Here is a 20,666-nt window from a genome sequence, read left to right as displayed (position 1 = left end):
AAGCAAGTGCATGAGGGTGTTTGGACCCCCTGTTCTGCAGGGCTGGGTGGAAGCCCACGTGTGGGTTCTCCAGAGCTCAAACCAAAAACACCAGGTCTGGAGAAAAGACACGCCAATCCCCCCTCCCCTGAAGGGCACTGGCAATGCCAAAATCTAGACAGAGTCCCAACTAGGTACCTTAATAAGGAAATCGAGTCCGGACCGTCGAAGCAAAGAATCTGAAAGGATTGGGGGAAGGGAAATGTGTGGTGCCAGGAATTCTAGAGTTGGGAAAACAGCGAGAGCTGCAGAGGTCCTGCCTTTCCAGTGAATCAGAGATGTTGGTGTGGCCCACGCATGGGTTTGCTGCCGCCAGTTCAAGTCTCAGCCGTAGGACAAGCACCCTACAGAGAGATTGCCTCTGTGAAACGTCCCTGCTGTACGTAAGGCAGCTTCTGCCCGTGGCTCCAGAGTCCTCTGTGGCCTGTCTGTGCCAGTGACAAAAGAAACTGTCTGGTTAGTGTTCTTCCCTAGAAGACCTCAGGCTATAGGACCAGGAGTTCTATAGGTAGTAAATGCCCTTGTCGTTTATAAACCAGGAGCAGCTGCTAGTTTATCCTCGGAAGAGCAGCAAGGTCAAGTGATAGGGGGTTTTTTTGGCTATTGTTTTTGCTTTTTGTGTATTGCTTGTGTAGGATTCTGTTCTCCAGGCTTACCTTCCTAAAGGGAAGGCTACAAGGACGATCAGCCCAGGCTCGGCAGAGGAGGGGTCATTAAAGTTCTCAGAGAGATCACAACCCTCACTCCTCTCAATAGTTTGGTAGGAACAAGACGAGAAGCATTATTGTCCTGCCATAGCAGATTCCTACCCCTTACTGTCCCGAGTCCCTTTTACCTGAGATCATGGAGGTAGGGTGGGGAGGGATTGCATGAGAGAGAGAAGAGGGGGCTCTTCTCTTATTCCATGCTTGGGATAATCAGACGTGGAAAGAATATTTTAGATGTGCACATGGGTGCGCGCACACACACACACACACACACACATAGGACTTTGGAGGGAGCATGGTAATCAGATTTACCATGAAACTCCAAAATACCTATAATAAACTAAAAATACAGCTCACTTTATTGTGGAGATGTAATATTCTCCTAAATGTAGAATTCTATACAATACTGTTTTAATGCAGTTTTATCCTAATGATAAGCATCTACTTAGTGCATCATAAGTAAATAATGGTTTTCCATAAAAAATGAAAATGTTTCAGCATAGCATATGGGAAACCACCCAGCCACAACTTGAGACGTTATTAATACCTTCCTTTTGTCTCTAAAGATAAAATCAGCCAAGAATGGGCCTGGTTTATGATTCATACTTAAGAAAGGGAAGATAAAATAGCTTGGCCATTATTTGGAATGAGCTGGGAAATAGTAAAGACTCTGGTTTAGAATTATATTCTGTTTTAATTCAGCTAGGAATGAGAAACTGTAGTTCATTTATTTTAATGTTTGCCTCCCCCCCATTCAGTCTTATAACTCTTGTTTTCAGAATGAAATAGCATACATTTGAGATAACTTTGCCACAAACACCATATCCTGTACATCCTGGCAACACCTAAATAGAAAATCCCCGTGTTACCCTGCAGACCACCTAGTCCTGGCCCTAAGCCTTCTTGCAAACAGCCTTATATTAATTATAAGAATATCTTGTAACTAATAATCATACAATGGAAGTTAGAAATACTTTGTTTATCCTCCTTAATACCGGAAAAGTCCATTTCACAATTGAAAGTAGCTTATTTTAAATGGACAGATTCCATACTCTCTGAAAACCCGAAAAGCTATTGTTTGGGCTCATCCACAGAATGATATACACTTTTAGAAACTTTATGAGACCATTTCAGTATGCTCTCTCAGTATCGCATGACTCAGCAGTGAAGAAAAATTAAAGGCATAAAAACAGTCCTAACATCAATTCTGCCTTTCAAGTTTATAATTCCAAGATGTGGGAGCAATCTATCATTTTAAATACCACTGACCATGCAAAGTCCTATCACATCACATTGAAATAAAGTAGACTTCATTTAGCCCACTTTTTTTTCTGGGGTACTCAATAAAAAAACCTGACACACAGATAATTTTTTACAGCAATGTTATTCAATCTGTTTTCTCTAAGCATTCAATCTTTGGGAGTTAACCAAAATAAGAATTAAAATGGAGTCAGTTAACCAAATGTGACACAAACAGCTCTCTACTTTCAAAGAGAAGAGGAGTGTGTGGACCCCTCTCCGCGGACGATAGCCTAAACACTGGGGAGACCTACCCACAAGGCCTCTGCTCTTACAGAAAATGGTTGCTTCCTATTTGGGGCTGACAGATACGCAGTTTCTGAACAGCCTTTTTAAAATGGCAACGGGCCAGAATCTCACTAGTAACTAAGAGCAGTCTCCTCAGATATCCAGCCCCATATTCTTCTGTCTTTTCAGGTATTTGCAACTAAAACCACAAAAACAAACAAACAAAATCATAAAAGCATTTATCAGTGAATACCACTGCTCTGTGTTGCCAGGCCTGAGAAATAGAAAAGTTATAATTAAACCAAGTATCCAGAGCCCTAAGGCAGTACCCTAACCTTTGGCTTCTATTCGAAGCCAGGCGGAGGTAAACAGAAGTCATCGGGATCCAAGAAGAGCTGACCTCAGATTGTCTCAGAGTCAAGAGCAAAGGGCAAAGGCTAACAAAAAAAGAAGTTGCTTTCTATTAAATGATATAGCAATGATAACCTCATCTAAGGCAAAGAATCCATACGCCATCTAACTGATGTTCTTTTTAATTTGTTCACTTTTAAGAGATGATGTTTAAGTTAGGCTTAATGATAGAACTCTAAAAATTACTGAGCAGTATCCTTCTCAAGTGAGACAAAAATAGCAGCAGGGCAGCCTGAGAGTGTTCAAGCCACTCCCGTGTGGTTATTGTTACTCGCTCCCTTTCACCCTCTTACGATGTCATTTTATTAAGAGGAAGAGTCTATCAGTTGGAGACGTTAAGTGACTGGCACACAGTACCATAGCTGTGGTGGAACGGAGCAGTCCGTCATTGGACTCTCTCGCCAGTGCTCTTACAGGGAAAGAACGAAAGGGAACTGTTTAACATAGATACAACTTACTTTCAAAACTTCCTAAACAGTTTCTGTGATTCTTCCATGTTGCAGTTTCAACAACATCCATAATTTCAAGGCATATTGAGAATACCCCTATAGAGCTCAAGAGACTATTTAAAAAAAAAAAAAAGCCAAAAACTAAATAAGCTCTGGCTAAGTTGAAGAAATTACACAGGAATAGACTTCAGGGTCAACATAAACATTGTACAACAATTAAAACTGGTCCAGAAGTGGGAGGAAACTGCCTCAGATCCCCAACATCAGAGTTGCTCAAGTAGAAACGGACGAGCCTCCCACTTTGAGAGTCTAAGAATCCGTGTCATGTCCTGGACCATCTTTAGCAAAGCAACCGAAGAATTCTCTTACACCTCTTTGAAGTTGCAGATACTTAATAAGACTGGGGAGAATTCATTCCCAGAACCTCAATACAAGCTCATCCGGTTTTGGAATTAAATAAGTCACTTCTTCAGTAAATAGCTGCTTTTTATCACATTCGGTCTACACTGTGAGATAGAAAGATATTTAAGGAAAGCACTTCTCTTTAAGAACCACAGAGCTAGAGATAGACGCAGGTCCTGTATACCTCCCTGTACAGACATTTAAAATTACATACTGACGTCAAACTTTTGGCAAGGTACAAATCTGACAAACTTCGCTGGGTTGTAAAAGGAATAAACAGCAAAAGGGAGGCACATGCATGTAGAAGGACTTGCTTTTTTTTTTTTTTTAAGAACAACACGTATGCTTCCCCACCTAGATGATAAAAATTGATCCATGTAATCTGGTATCCCATGGTGTTTCAAAATAAAATACGTGAGAGGGTGATTTTTAAGAGCCCCTAATAACACCAGCAACTTCCGTTGCTACTTCATTTATTTTTCATTTTTGTCCTCATCACAAATAGCAATCCACCTATGCTCTGAAGCTTGAAGACTGCACAGCCCACTGGAGTTTTACCCAATCCACGCAGTGTCCCCACAGTTATTCTAATTCATAGACTTTCACATCATTTTGGAATACAAAGATATGTCCTTCAAAACTCTGTCATTTAGGTGACTTCCATGGATGAAGTAGGTGTTTTATTTTTAAAAAATGTACTTTTTTTCTACTTATAACAGCTTCACAGTTTCCAAATGTATTACAGGAAAAAAGGAAATTTCCTATTTCTGTATATATATTCTTTGGAATTTATAGAGTGTAGTGGATAAAAGACTGGTTTGTCAAAATAGCCAATTTTGGAATATTCTTTGAAGATAATGAAGTTTCCCAAGTAAGAACGTGAGGACAAACACGTATATTTGTAGTTGGAGAAGCATTACTCTGCCGGGGTCTGCATCATGTAACTTCAAGGGGATCAAAGCTCAGAGGGTGATGGTAACAAACGTATGGTGTAGAACCTTCCATACAGTGTTTTTTCCCTGCACATTTTCATAACGGCCATTAGAGTAACGATTACCCCATCCTTCATTTCGACGTCTCTGGAATATATTGTGACTACCCAAGGTTCCAAAGTACATCCATTTTCTCACCTGATGTCGTTTTACTTGATAAAGAATTTTAATAAATTACCCAAAGTTAAATAACAATAGCACATGATCTTGTATGGGTTCAGGCTCATTCTCGGTCTCCACTTTCCTTCATGTCTCATGGAACTCAATCAGTTGTCTGGTATTTGATCTTTTTTATGGGAGCCAGTCACTGAAATTATGCCAAAGGGTGACTAGGAATGGACTCTAAGCTCGGTTAACTAGACGGTAGTCTCAAAAAAGACAAAGTCGTTCAAAGAAGAAAAAAATCGTATCAGATGCCATGTAAATGAAAAGGAAACAAATTCAACAAGTCCTACACACCAAGCGCATGTAGATAAATTTATTTGCCCCAACAAATCCTTGGTTCTGGTGTTACTGTCTTCACCTGGTCAGATGCTGCCGCTGAAGCTCAGAGGGAAAAGGAGCCCATCATTGTCTCCTCCCCAAATCCATGCTCCTTTCATGTGCTGCCTTCCTTCTCTCCAGAGATACTAGAATCCCTACTTAGCTAGAGGTACATCATGGAAGAAAACAGCTCTGTCTCACCTGTGATTCCCTGCTTTGAAAAAATAAAGCAAGTACCTAGTTTCCAATAATATCCCATTTTCCCCAACTTTCCTAACCCTCCCCTTTTATGACCCCTTAGGGTTGGTGGTTTTTTTTTTTTCATTTTTGCAGTAATTCTTGTTAATACCAAATTTAGTACTGCCCCCAACATGGTGTTGGCTTGTAGCACTATCAGTTTGCCCTCAAAAACACCAGGAACATCAGGGAAATGGGTTGAGAACACCACAGCATGCCTGTCTTTTTAAGGAGCTCCAGGTGCACCCCCGCCATACGCTCTCCATGATTCACAACAGCGGATGAAAATTACCCACGTAATGCGCTTACAGGAATTCCTCTGCTCTACATCAGGCTTCAGTTCATTGGAGCTCTGACAAAATAGACTGATTAGTTTTGTCCCTCTTACACAGCAACTGTTCATTCCCCTTTGGCTTAATCCTTAAAATGAATTTTAAGCTCATTTCAATGAACGCCCCGGTGTATCAGACAGTTGGTAGTGTCTTGTGAGACCTGAGGAAAGGGTTGGCCAGAACTGAACTTGACTTTAATACAAGACCATGTTCTATTATTGTTTAACTTTGGGTATTTCTCCCCTAGGAGGAGGACAGAGGAGAACTAACCAGCTCCAGGACCAAGGTAAGAGGGGAGTTTTCTTTCAAAAGAATGGGTTCCATCCATTTGAAGGAAACCCCTCCCCCACCTATTTTTCAATCCCTTTTTCTTTGTACATTTATATTTTTTAACCCACGCCTTAGGAAACCAGCTTGCCACTTGTGCGTAGTAGTGACTTGAACATCCCCTCACAAATGTTACAGCAGGAAAAAGTAAACACCGTCACACAAGTCGTATCAGTTATATGCTAATGTGTTTATGTTTTCCATCATCATTATCGGTGCCGGTCTTCCATTAAGGATCAGTCTTTTTGCGTAGGCCTTAAGAAATTGCCGTCAGCTGTTAATTTCTCTCTGTAGAATATGGATGGTAACTGATAAACTATAATGGGTAATGGGGTTACAAAAATATTAAAATTAAAATCCAAAGTGTTTCTGTAGAAAATACACTATTATGAAATTTTTTATTTAAAAAAAATTTTTATTAAAAGAAGCAGCTGATAGAATGTAAATGAATGCAATTTGGGATATGCACAGGCTAGACTCTGGGTGTGCAGCAGTTTAGACTTGATGAGATGTTTAAGGTGCCATATGAAACCAGGAACCGGATAGAAAAGGGAGGAAGGGGAGTGGACCCTGTCCTGAGCAGTGTTTCTCGTGCTTAGCAAGCCTTCCCGGGCATCGCTCCCAAGTGATTTCCATTGTTACCGCTCACCTTCTGTGTTGTTGTCCCTGGAAGTCATCAGTATTCCCTGCTTTTGGTACTCTGTGTCACATTGGTCCTTCCAGGGGGTAGAAATCCCAGGCGAGAAACAAGTGAGAGAACCTAAAAGCATCCGGAATTTGAGATATTAGAAGAAAGGTGGAATCCAGCGGGGTGTGGGGCACGAAGGGACAGCGTCCGGACCCTCTGCAGCCATCCTCTGTTGTCCTTGCCCTCCAAGGAGGCCAGGTCTTGTGATTCAAGTAGATTTTAGGGCAGCCTGAGGCTCAGACGACTGAGCTACTTGAGGCTCAAGCAGAAGAGAATCCTAGGAAGCAGGGGAAATGTGCATAAAGAAGGCGAATTCAGGCCATTTGTTGCCAATAAATAATCATCGTCTTTTAGAAACACAGTTCTGGGCGTTTTGTTACAAGCGTGTTTAGAATCACCTTTAGGTTGGATTGTCAGGGTTTATTTAATGAAAGAAAATCACTTCAGACGGATCTGTTTTTGTGGGAGACTGTTGTCTAAGGATCAGGATCCACAGTAGCCGTGCGACTAGGAACGTCCGCGAGGGGACGCGCGTGAGATGGGAACTTGGTTTTAATGCCAGCAAACGCGAGTTTTGTAGATACTGCTATTGCTTAGTGGTCACCAAGCACAGAAACCTAAGCGCCGGACTTTTAGCAGATGATGCGTTTTGTTGTCAGAAGTCAGAGCCTAATTTTTACGCTCTCACTCCCTGCCTCCCTCAGTGACAGGCTCAGGATGTATTGGAGGCACCTGATTCACTCCTGCATTTTAAGATGCCAGGTGTATGGTTCGCCTAAGCAGCTGCACACAGGGTTCCGCGAACCGTGTACGTGTGAGAATTTGGTGTCCACACCGACGTTAGGTCTGTCAGGCAGATCTGTTGTGTGATCTGAATTTTATGAAATCGTTCATGGTGATCTCGTTCAGGGGAAGAATTGGGGGTCGTTCTGCAGTGAATCAGTTCTGTTCGGTAACCTGAACTTGAGATGAAACACCGTTTTCGGTTTTTTGTTTGTTTTGCTTTGTCTCGTTGCTCTGTAAAGTGAAAAATACTGATCTCATATTAATTGCATTCAGTTTATCAGGTATATGACAAATAGTGAATGGAAGCGCCCAGGCTGGTAGCTTAAGAAATACCCAAGTACTTCTGACCAGAAGCAAGTAACTGAAGGGCTGTGTGCTGTGCTCTAGTATTAACACCACCTGAAGCAAATGTAGGTGAACATATTTTCAGAATTTACACTTTTGGGCTTTTTTTCCCATTTAAATTATTTAAGAGAAATAAATGAGAGACTATATTTCTGTTTTGAAATGTGGTTGTGAGCCCTGCTGCCAGCAAAGATAAGCAGCTTTGTGTTTCCCTTTGAAGGGCATAAACTGAAAAGCTGTAAAGACACACAGACTTAGAATTCTTAGGGTTTGGTTGTTTTCAGATAACAGAAGAGCCACCGGTGCTCCTACTTAGGAGGTTCATACAGCTTCTTCAAGTTCCCATTAGCTTAGAATCCCTTCTTCTGGAAGTCCGGTTTTTATCACTCTGTTTCTTTTTCTATTTATGCTGTTCTCCCACCTCACCAAAATCCATGCCAAAAGTTAGGGTAGATGAAACAAGAGCAGCTAAAGACATTTTAAGTTCTATCCAAATACTAGGCTACTGCGAGGGACTCTGGCACCCTGAATGAAAGAGAAATTGAAACTTTTTTAAGAATTTGGTGGGAAATTTAAAGTATTTGTAAAGATTTACTAGACATATTTAGTGAATTAAGTGCATATTTAAATACACAATAAAATAAATCTTAATCAGGTTAAACCAGACATAGTGTTGGCCTTTAATTATCTGTTGATGACAAATGTAATTAATTTCTCTGATATACTGAATTATACTGTTGAGTAAATTTAGTAACAGAAGAATTTTATAAAAAGGACATGTTTTATTTGCTACTGTTAAATAGGTTAGAACAAAATGATAAGAATACCATTATCTGGGATTTAGTTGTAAGTATCTGATTTCACCTGATACAACAAGGTTGTATCTGATTTTATCAGTTCGTATTTTTTCCTTGCCCCGCCACGCAAACTGAGCTGGTAATCCCTTTATTTTAACCATCTATAATCTCACTGAAATACCATCTTAGGTATTTTGTTTATACGATGGACAAAATCGTTTGCCATCATTCATAAAAATAGCTAGTGTTAGTAATTCTTTTTGTCCCTCTTGCCGATATTTAATAGACAGTTCGGGAGCCCTTTTGCTTTGTTTTATTTTGCTTTGTTTTGCTTTAAAACCCTCTCCATAGCAGGTCTTCCCCAAATCCATTAGGTGGCACAGTCAATGGTTCAGGCACAAGATTCTTTCATTTTAATGGGCTGCTTAAAAAGTAGCACCTTAAGTTAATCACGGAGATATCAGCCCTCCAGATAGTTATTGCATGGCTTCTGTAGTTCTCGCCCTGCCTTGGGACTGAGGATGGTGTAAAATACCGTAAAATAGAGTCGCTCTGCTCCACGGGAAAAGACCGTACAGAGATAGCAACACTGTAAAGTGATGTGGGACTCCAAGTAATTGGGAGCGCTGCAGACAATAGATAATTTAAAGAATAAGGAGATCACTAGAGTCTTAGAGTATCTGGGAGAGACCTAATAAAAAAGGTTCACATGTACTAGTTGATAAATATTAGTTGAATGAATAAGTCCATGAGTGATTATTGGAAAATGGAAAGAACTTTAGAAAAGCTAAGGGGGAAAAACGAAATTTCCGGTGAAGGTTCTGTCGTGAGACTGGAATCGACGGCGAATAAAATGTCTTTGGGACTCAAGGAATCTAGCCTGGAGGAGGCAGAGAAGGTCTATTTGGGGAATTAGGGTGGTTAAGAGGCTGGGCTTCTGTGGTGGAAGGATCCAGGTTCCAATCCCGCCTTTGCCATTTACCGGCCATGTGGATTCAGTAAGGACTCAGAATGTGAAGAACTTAGGACAGAGCCTGGCTCAATCAAATGTAATCAAGTTATACTTTAAAGGTATACGTATAAGCTGAATTGTGAGGAAGCTTTGAATGTCAGGAAAATTAGAACAGAGTCGTATGTTGGAGGCAGTCGTGAGTCCCCAAAGGTTTCCAACAAAGCGGTGTAAAGAAGCAGAGAAGCATAGCTGTTCTGACTCAGGTAGCTGAGAACAGATTGAGAGTCAGTGGATCTTGTCTCAGGTGATAGAGGCTTTGACTCAGGTGTTACCTGTATAATAGAAATGAACATATAAATTTAAGAGACACCTTTTCAGGAAAAAAAAGGTTCTTAATGGCTACTTGGCTGTAGGAAAGGAGTGGAAAATTCGAAGATGAGATTGAGTTTCTGTGATTGGGCTTTGTTATTATTTGTGTTTACCTTTCTACTTCTTCTGTGAAGCATTTTCTGATCCATTATACTGAAGCTTCTTTATAATAACGTGTTTGGGATCCCTCATTACCTGTCCTAAAAGATCAGAACTTAAGTCATTAGGAACCTAGTATGTATAAAAATAGACCTGTCTTATTCCAACCTTAGGAAGGAACAAGTATCACCATCTAATCAAATCAAGTCAACATAAAGTTTATTGGTACAGCTTTTTAAGAAACGTTATCTACTGTTCTTCCTTCTTGGATATTTAGGAAGGATCAGTTTCAGCTGATAAGACCACAGGCCTCTGAAGTCTTAAGAAGTATTTAGCCAGAGGGGATAGAAATTGCAGGGAATGTATCAGTCAAAGCTTAATGAGGGATCACCGCCAGGAAGCCTGATGAACGGGGTGGGGGGGGAGAAATTCCCCCTTGGAGAGCCATAGTAGGGAGGAATACTTAGTTTAGCTACACAGGAAAGGGGACCCACAGAAAGCGAAGTGATCCTAGCACTGTGGGAAAGAGCACTAGGCCAGGAGACAGCAGACCTCCATCCCGGCTGGGTCTTGGTGAGCAAGGCGCCTAACTTTCCTTAGACCCCAGTGACCACAACCGTCAGATGAGATGGTTTGAGACACCCTCTGACCCCCACTGTGACTCAAAAATGCTACGATTCTAGTTCTTTAAGGCAGTTGATGGAAGTTTTTAACAATGAGCAAAGGAAGGAAAAAAGGAAACTCGGTTGTTTTTTTGTTGTTGTTGTTGTTTTTAAAGATTTTTTTTTATTTATTTGAGACAGAGAGAATGAGAGAGAGAGAGAGCACATGAGAGGGGGGAGGGTCAGAGGGAGAAGCAGGCTCCCCGCCGAGCAGGGAGCCCGATGCGGGGCTCGATCCCGGGACTCCAGGATCATGACCTGAGCCGAAGGCAGTCGCTTAACCAACTGAGCCACCCAGGCACCCCTGTTGTTGTTTTTTAAATATTTTATTTATTTATTTGACAGAGACACAGTGAGAGCAGGAACACAAGCAGGGGGAGTGGGAGAGGGAGAAGCAGGCTTCCCGCTGAGCAGGGAGCCTGATGTGGGGCTCGATCCCAGGACCCTGGGATCATGACCTGAGCCGAAGGCAGACGCTTAACGACTGAGCCACCCAGGCGCCCCAGGAAACTCGGTTGTTGAGCATTCTGGAAATCCTATAAAGAGAATAAGGAGCGTGGCCTAGGAGAAGGAATCCGGAGGAGTCAGGGACAGAGCAGAGACCACCCAGCAAATCTGCGTGGAAATCCCAGTGCTGCTCGACAGCTCACACGCAGTAAACAGTGACAGCCACCAGCTCTGCAACTTCTGAAATCGTACTTTAGCTTAATGACAATCCCTGAACAAGTGAGATTCAGAGAGAACTGGAAGCACTTCACAGTCTGTAGGTAGCGACTTGAAACAAAGCCCCATGTTGTATGATTCCATCACAGAAACTGCTCATAAAAACAGGGTGGCTTGGCGTGGGGACTTGAGCCCATATCATCTCAAACAACACCCCAGGGCACCACAAGTCAAATAAAATGTACATGATTTAATACGAATAATTGATATTTTCCCAATATTATCTAAGGGTAACCAAAAGTGTCTTTGAGCAGTTTTTATTTTTAATTTTTATTAATGTCACATGCAGTCTTCTAAGAAGCCCTGCACATGGGGGCGCCTCAATGGCTCATTTGGTTAAGTTAAGCGTCTGACTCTTGATCTCAGTTCAGCTCTTGAGCTCAGGGTTGTGAGTTCAAGCCCTGTACTGGGCTCCACACTGGGTGTGGAGTCTACTTAAAAATATTTTTTAAAAAAGCCCCGCCCATGCTGTGTTTGCAGAATGATCACAAATTGAGGCTCGTACCTTGCAAGTTCCTTACCACCAAACCACAGTCTTAAAACCTCCTCTTAAAATTCTGGAGCAACCATGGGTCATAGAAATATTTTTATTTCCCTTCCTTTAATAATAGACATACTTGAAAGTGGCCATTAATTAATTTTAAAATAAGTGTTACTAGAATCTGGAAGAGATATTTTTTATCTGTATTCACGATTCCCTTTCCAAATTTTGTGGATCCCCTGAAGTCATTATGCCAGTCTGTCTATCTGTAGCTTTCACGGGCTTCTAAAAGAGGTCCCTACCCAAAGGAGGATAGAAAATTCTACTCTGTGACCTAAAATTGACAAAATCATGAAACTAAACTGCATGAAATTTGTAAGGATTACATTTAAAAAAAAAGTTTAACACTAAAAGTATAGTTAAATTTTTCATTTACCACAATCTCCAGCTAGTACTCTAAATTACTGGCAGACATCCTCACAAAAATCACAGTATTTCTTCAAAAATCACATTCCTCAGACCTAGGCCTCAAATAGCAATTAGTCATGCAAATTCCAAGGAACACACACGTTAGGGGCACTTGCGTGGCTCAGTCGGCTAAGCATCTGCTTTGGCTCAGGTCTTGATCCCAGGGTCCTGAGATCGAGTCCCGCGTCGGGCTCCTTGCTCAGCGGGGAGCCTGCTTCTCCCTCTCCCTCTGCTGCTCACCCTGCTCACGCTCTCTCTCTCCCTCTCTCAAATAAATAAATAAAATCTTCAAAAAACACACACTTTAGAGACCATTTTTGGAATCTAACCCAGTATCTAATTTATTTAGTTGTCTTTGACTTACTTGGAGTATGAAATGCTGCAAAGGACTCTATCCACTAAATTAATTGCATATATGCCATCCAAAATCCAAAACAAAGCCAATAAATCCTTCCTTATCAAAGTGGTTTTCAGAGGCTCATTATACATCATGTAGGGCCTGAATTGTCTTTCCACTGAAAAAAATTTTCCCTCCTAATTTTGATATCAAATTATTGATTGGCAATGCCATTTTTATGCAAATCTTACCTGTCATTGTGTAAGCCAACTGGAATTAAAACTTAGTATCTTTTCTAAAAACATTTGCACATATATGCAGAGCAATTTAGCCCAAATCCTGTCTCTGGAAAGAAGTGCACAAATTCAATGAAGCAAAAAGAGCCTTGTGCTTGTTTACTGGAAGGGATAATTTGGGAAGAAAACTAATAGCACAGCTGCAAGTTAAATTGAAAACTTCGTGGAGCATTTATAATGCCGAGAATCCAGGCCTTACGCAGTTGATCAAGGGTAGAACTGTGGACGCAAACGCCTTTCCTTAAGATCAGATTCTCACCTCCTTATCATTTGACAGCCCATTGATTTTTATTTACTTACTGTATTTTCTTGATTGATAAACTAGTTCTTTCTCAGTGAGTTATTCATAGACTTGGTACAAAAATTTGGGGTGGTTGTAAATTCTCAGTTTCATGGCTGATTTCCTCCAAACACTTTTATTTGGGGGGACATCATTAATTAAACGGCAAAAGTAAAACCCCATAGGTCCCATGCTCCTCCCTCCCCATCTCCTCTTGCTCTACTGGGGTAGACTTTCCTGTATTCAACCCTCATGACAGTAGTGACAATTGCCACCATCGCTTAAATAAGAGAACCAATAGTCTGTGCAATAGTCTGTGAAAAATTATTCATTTTTCATGAAATTACTATTTTCTTACTAGAGTGGTCCTAGAAATTTTCTGCATGTACTTACCTGCTGCATAACAAAGTTTAAATCAAATGGGTTTTCCAATCTGGAGTTTTAGTTTAAATGCAAAAAAGAGATACAGTAAAGATGTGGTGTGATGAAAGACTTTTTTAATGGCATTTTTTTTAATTCCTGAAAAAAAAAAAATGAAAATGGCTTTTTTCTTAGGGTCTCTACTACTTGTTTGGGGAAGAACGTAGTTGTCAGCTCTGAAAATTCTTTTCCTAAAAACAGAGGTATATACATATTTTTTTTTTAATGGCCCACTTTGCAGGACTCAAGTCTACGCACCATCACATTCATTTAATTTAGCCTAAGTGGAAAAGCTCACCTTGTCTATGTAAATATGTGTGAAACAGCGAGAGTCTTTTCTCCAGGCCACTGAGAGTTCTATTAACCTCCTGCAGATCCTGTCTGACGGGGGAGTCCCACTAATTGATGGATTACTCATCCTTCTCTGCCTGACCTGTTCCCCTCAAACAAGGCAGAACCTTTGTAGAAGCCAAGTTCATCATCCCCTGTCCTCCAGCCTGTGGCTAGAGACCCAGAACCAGGTGGACCAAAGCAAACCACATCATCAGGAGCAATGAATGCTTTACTGACATCCTTAAGAGCAATTCCTAAATTCTACCTCTTCCTCATTTCTTTGTTTTTTGGGGGGTTTTTGGATCCAAAATAAAATGTATATGTTGGTTTGCATAAAACAGTTCTTTTAGGCATTATATTATAAAATAATATAAAATTATAAAATAATCGAGGCTTTTTTTGTTTGTATTTACTGATTATTAAAGTATCAGAGTAGAAAATTCTGGATGGGTGGGGAAGCGTAAAAAGCAAAATGCAGTCCAAACTAATCATAATCCCTATGTTCAGAGACAGCTCTTTATTGTGTTTTTTTTCCCAATATTTTTCCATTAATGTCTCTGTCTCTAAATATATATTTTTTATTCTTAAATTAAAATCATAGGAAATATACAAATTTGTTTCTTTTTTTCCACTTAACATTATACTATAATCATTTTTCCTTGTTGTTAAAAGCTTCGAATGGTCGTAAAACATTCAGCCATACAAGTTATGGGTGCTTATCAATACCATCACCTGAGGAGCTTTGTAAAGATGTAGACACAGTGCCCCTGACTCAGAGGGACCTGACCCAGCAGTGTTAGGCCTGAGCATCTGTATTTCTGATGGTAGCTCTCTACTCAAATCAAGCTTGAGAACTGCTGCTGGGTCTCCCCACATCTACTTCATTCTCCTCTTCTGGTGGGCATATGAATTGCTTGCCATGTTTGCTACAGAAATATACTATGAGGTTCATTCAGTTACTCCCATCAGCATCATTGATTAACTTTATTAGAATTGGTTCCTCAAAGGAGAATTATTAACCAGTAATATTTAGTCAATTAATATAATTATCAACATTATCAGTAATTTCCAAGAACAAGAATTGTGTTTAAGCTTTTGTTGTGTAAAGTCATCTTATTTCTTTTTTAGTTCCTAATGCAATCACCAGTGGATGAGGACGCCCATCTTATTCGGCCCTTGACTATATTACACAGTATCTTTACTTTTGTCTTTCCTAACATGAGTGGCAGAGAATCGAATTGGCATCATTTTAATTCACATTAATTTAATTCCAAGCCAAGTTGAATGATTTTTGTATGATTTGTATGATCTCCCTGCATAAATCGTCTACCAACACCCTTTGTGGATTTTAAAGGGACTTTCTTACCTGTTGACACAATGCCTTGTGGATTCACACAATTTTTAAGCTTTTAAAAAACATACTAGGATTTATTGGGGACTATGAAAAAAATTTCCTAGCATCATTCAGGTAAATATTCTGGACATTTGAACTTCATGATACTTAAATTTTATAGAGTTTAGGGGCGCCTGGCTGGCTCGGTCTGTAGAGCTTGTGACTGTTGATCTCAGGGTTGTAAGTTCGAGCCTCACATTGGGTGTAGAGATTACTTAAAAATAAAATCTTTAGAGAGAGAGAGAGAGTTTAGTATGAAGAGAGGATTCCCATTAAGAGAGCACAGGCCTAAAAGTGATGAGACTTTCTCGTGTGTGTATAACTAACGGATCCTTTCCCATAAGGACACTAGAGCAGTAGCAAAAATCTCACCGTACGTTAGAATAAACCGCACCATCACCGCCAATGATGAAATATTCATCCGATTAAGTAAAATGGAAATGAGTTTGTTTTAATCAGACTAAATATGATATTGCAAATTATTTGTTCTACAAACTACATACACCCTAAATATCCTGTGTGCAGATGTTGACTAAGTCTAGGAGCCAGTATATCAGTCCTTTATAATAATATTCTTAAATCCAGGAAACCATAAAAATACTTGACTAAACTTAAACTTTTAAAATGTTCCTATTAGGTAGATATTTTGTCAGATGTGCATTTTAAAACCTCACCAACAGAAGAATTACATTACAAGTAATATGGTCCAGAAGTAAATATAATGAGTAAGGCATAAATTAAGCATAAAAGCATACCCAAACATATAGAATGATAAATTATTTATGAAAGTGTGGGAGGTAAGAGATGGGTATCTTAGCCTGAGTTAAGATGCTTTGAACAAGAAAATCTCCACACTTGATGAATTCACCCAATATCAATAAATGGGAGAAGTTTAGGTCTGTTAATTCTCGTTCTCAGGCTTCTGTTGTATGTGGTCTTTCAACAAGAGTCTCATTAACAAAAATGGGTCCCAGAAGCTAGCGCGATGAGGTACAGATTTTCATAATCTCAAGCTCAGTTGAAGGAAATTTCAGGAATAAAAGCCTTGAGCAGTTTTCTTGAGGTCCTGGAATTTGATTCGAGGAACATTTTCCTTCCACCCTGCATCAAGTGCCCCACCATCTCACTACTATTAAAATGCCTACTTGGAGAAGGGTTTTTCTTACTTCACTCTTTAAAAGGTCATTGTCAACACACCTGCCGGAGTCCAGCTCCAGCCAGGGTGGGTCTCTCGTAGGAAAGGACGGCGTCGCGAATGAGGAGACACACACAGGGTCAGGTTGCAAGCATCTCCTCCTGACAGCCTCGGAGGAACTTTCTTTATATGTTAGGATATTTTTGTTTTTCCAAATCTTAGATCATTTTCTGGATTACAGCCATAGCCTTCTTTCATTTTTTCTTTGTAATGATTAACATGACCTTTATTGATTTCTGCTTATTGGCTTTCGCTAAAACTGAAAAACAGTACGCAAAGAGAAAGGTGCTAGACAGAGCGTGACCGTCTTGTTATTTTGTTCTATAGAAACTAATTCTTCATGGAATTAGTTTCATTATGATTGCTTAGATAGGCGTAACTAAGATGAGTAGTCACTTTATCATGAAACCCCAGAAATATTCCCACAATTATAAAGATTGCCATAAACAAAACGAAAAAGAATAGCAGGAGCCAGCTGTGGAGTCTCCTGTTTTCAGGATCATCCCCCATACTTGGACTTTGTCAAACAGCATGAGTAGCTTGGCTCGCGCCACACCTGGGCTCTTAATTGTGGTCTACACACGTCCAGCAAGAGTGTGGTCACTGACTCTTCCTCTCCTCTTCCGTTTTTAAATGAAAACAATCCACTTGGTTGAGCTTATCTGTAAAAGGTGCCTTTTATAGAATAAAGGGAACAATCAGTGTAAGGAATAGCGCACGTTTTTCTTCTAATGTTCATCTTCTTGGCTGACTACTACTTCAGGACCAGAATATCCCTGATCATTAATCTGCGTTTCTGACATTGACTTTGAAATCTCTGTCTGAAGTGTACGAAGGGGATTGCAAAGGAACAGTAAAACGTGATGGAAGGTCTGCTTCTCAAGTCCCTCGTTTACCCGCCACTACTTGTGACTTCTCTAAGCTTGCTTCCAATTCCTCTTTCAGGGTTCCTTTTTCTCTTGCCTAGGTAAAAAATATTCCAGCAAAATGAGTGAAGTAACTTTATGTATTTTCTTAAGTCACTTGATGATTCTTACAATTAATAATATGTAAAAGTAATGTGTTTCATAAAATAGGACAGATGTTCAAATGTGGCTTATGCTGCAGTTGAAATGGCAATCTACAGAGGCTGCTAGACCTGATTACAGAAATGACATCTGTAGTCAGAGAGTTGTAGAAAACAAGCAGTTTTCACATGCAGAGAAATCGTGAGTACCTGAAGACTCTTTCTGAATATTAATTACAAGGTGCCTTCCATGCATCATAAGAGAAAAATAAACGTGCGTATAATACTATTAGGGGGACTTTATCAAGGGGCCACATGTTTCTGGAAGGAAAACGTGGATTAACTGTGACCTGGGCAGTGACTTACCTACTGGTCAAGTGTATCGTACGAACCAAATATTGATGTATACACACACACGTGAATAGCAGTGTGAAACTAAACTGTTTTTACATGGCCTATTAGATGGTCTTAGAAAGACAATGTCTTAGAATAATTTTGTAGGAAGCTTTATTCCAAACAGTTTTCTTAACGTGAAGCTTTTTTTCCTTATCCATTCCTTTGTTTTGCTTTTTGTTTTCTCCTGTGCTGTGGGACTGTCTTTGCTAATACCCCTGTTAAATAACCCTCTCATGAAATGATCTCGGTTTTATCAAAGGAACGGTCTAAACCAACACATAAAATTATTGGGATGCCACCTCATTAAAACGGATCTACTATGAATGTTTCAGGCTAAAATAGAGTATAAAAATAGTTTTCTCCAAAATAAAAAATTTTAGTTTGGTTTAAATCATTGAAAGACAAATTTAGTTTGTTGTGGACACAAAATAAATTAAAACAACTTTCTCCCAACAGCATTTTTTTTTTTTAAATAGGTCTCTCTTCACTGAATATTCATTCATTCTTGCATTTCAGTCTGATCCTTTTGCTGATTAAACCAACCACCTGATATTGTTCACTTTGGGAAGTATATTCATTATTTTAGGCCACTAATGTGGCACTTGGGAAGGTGGGAGCAGCTGATTATTTAATTAGCATTTTGTAAATGGCTGTCTAAATCTCAAGAAGAGTTAATACTCTCAAAGTGTATGGCTTACTCATGGGACATGTTTATTCTCCAAGTGGATCAGACTATCACAACACTGGAAAATGAACATTGTTTACGTGAAATATGATAAACACATTTTAAGAAAAACACTTCAATAGGCTGATTGGTGGTGAAATATGTAACACTTTTTACTAGTCAACAACTATTTCACTTGCAAATCAGTTTTCAAGTATTCATTAATATGGGGTTATTTTGTTTTGTTTTATTTATAACTCATTTGGCATTAAGTAACCACCAAACTCAGTATTCATCAAGGTGCCTAGCCCAAATTCTTGGTATAGAAGCCACTCCCTCACTCTAACAGATTTCATGAAATGCTGGGAAGACCTCTTGAAAGAGATAATGGCTCATTTAAAAACTAACTTGAAAGCAAGTAAGAAACCAAATACCTGGCAGGCAAAAGCCCATGACACATTTTTAATCCTTTTAGACATTCATTAGAATCTGCTCCCTTATTCCCCGATAGAGATACACATGGAGGCAATCAGATCTGGGGTGTTTGTCTGCAAGGTCCCAATCACATGCATCACGGCTCCCTGGGGTTTAATTACTTAACTTCCGCAGTGGAATTGGCCGAGCCATCACAGTTTCTAAATAGCATCCAAAGCCTTCAAGAATCAACACCAAATTCCAAATATAAGACCTTTTCCCTGAGGGCTGGCACTCCCTTTCTCTTGACTATCCTGTGACTTCTAGCCAGGGACACTGAACCAAACATGCCAATCCTAGATTCTGAGACCAATGAAATCAAACAAGTGAGCAAACTTAACTCCCACAAACAGTAAAGGGAACCATAATTAAGCCGTACTCTTTGTTGTCAGGAAATCCGTTCACAAAAATGAATGAACAGCTGCTTTTTCGCTCTGGCAGTGCCGTTCCGTGTTTCCTTCTGGGAACAAGTTTTCATTTGGGTCTCTTTTCGGCTGTTGACATTCTTAGAGGCAAAGGAACTCAAGGCACAGTTCTTCCTCAATTACTAGTAAATGCAAGTTTATTGCTGTTTTGCAAAAGAAAAAAAAATCCATGTCATTGGTTGATAACAGCGTCCGTTTATTTGACAGTAAATGAACTCTGAGAGCGAGCAGCACCAAATACCACGTTTCACACCCTTTGAAATTAGTCACCATTGCCTTTGGTTTGGACTCTGGGGAAGGGGCTGCCGGACCGCAAAATGAGAGGTTTATTTAGCGCCTGGGAGAAGCTTATAAAAGAGCTTAAGTCCTCATTCCTTCTAACATCTTAACAGCTGTGCAGTTTCTTACAAAATATGTTTTATCGTTTCAAGAAATGCTGTTAACCTCGCAGTTTTAAAACTGAATGAACAAGGCCTCTTGGACAAATTGAAAAACAAATGGTGGTACGACAAAGGAGAATGTGGCAGCGGGGGAGGTGACTCCAAGGTCAGCCTCAATGTCACCAAAAGCGGGTAAACAGTATGTATAGTAATAGGTGCATCTGCTGGGAGACACAGCTTGGAGCCCCCCGCCAGCCACCCCCAGAATTGCCAGTCCAGTCCCTTCGAAACCCAAGTATGCAATTACTGTCAAAGCAAAAATATTTGCAACCGTTAACCAATTGAGGGACACACAAACAGACCTCATTACAACAGTCCCTGAGCCCCTCTGGCTTCAAAGAGGTCGTGGGTCAGACTTTGTAGTCCTGCGAACCCCTTTGTTGAAAGCAGGAAAGGATCCAAACTTTTGAAAGGGCACTTTAGTGACGAGGAGGGCGGACACCGAGGGGAAGTCTGTCCCCTCTGGTTCACCCATGCGTGGCGAGACCACCTACAAAGCGTTTTTAAGTAACAGCAATGACTTGACTCCACCTGGACCTGTTTAGAGTACCTTCCAGAAAGCCATGTCTCTACCCAGAACCCTCAGGCTTCCGTTGCATAGCAAGCTAAATAATAAATCAGCGATAGTCTTGTGAACTAGACATTTTTTGCCTTCCGTAAATGGATCAAATCACAGAATGATCGGCTTCAAAAGCAAGACCCGTTCAGCTCTGTGCTCACTACATCCATGT

The 20,666-nt window shown here is 40.2% G+C and overlaps 1 protein-coding gene across 2 annotated transcripts in view; it reads left to right on the top strand.

Moving 5' to 3' along the window:
- Positions 1-20,666, top strand: part of GRIA4 (glutamate ionotropic receptor AMPA type subunit 4) — a 367,043-nt gene that overhangs the window by 334,246 nt on the left and 12,131 nt on the right. The window contains exon 14 of one of the 2 annotated variants that reach the window (XM_021696568.1): positions 19,927-20,041. The exons of the other annotated variant lie outside the window; for it this stretch is intronic. Within the exon in view, the coding sequence (XP_021552243.1) occupies positions 19,927-20,041 (115 nt within the window). The remainder of the gene's footprint in view (positions 1-19,926; positions 20,042-20,666) is intronic. 2 annotated transcript variants of the gene reach the window in all.

Source organism: Neomonachus schauinslandi, chromosome 11, assembly GCF_002201575.2.
Source record: "Neomonachus schauinslandi chromosome 11, ASM220157v2, whole genome shotgun sequence".
Taxonomy (NCBI): Eukaryota; Metazoa; Chordata; class Mammalia; order Carnivora; family Phocidae; genus Neomonachus; species Neomonachus schauinslandi.
This window is presented reverse-complemented; position numbering and strand designations above follow the sequence as displayed.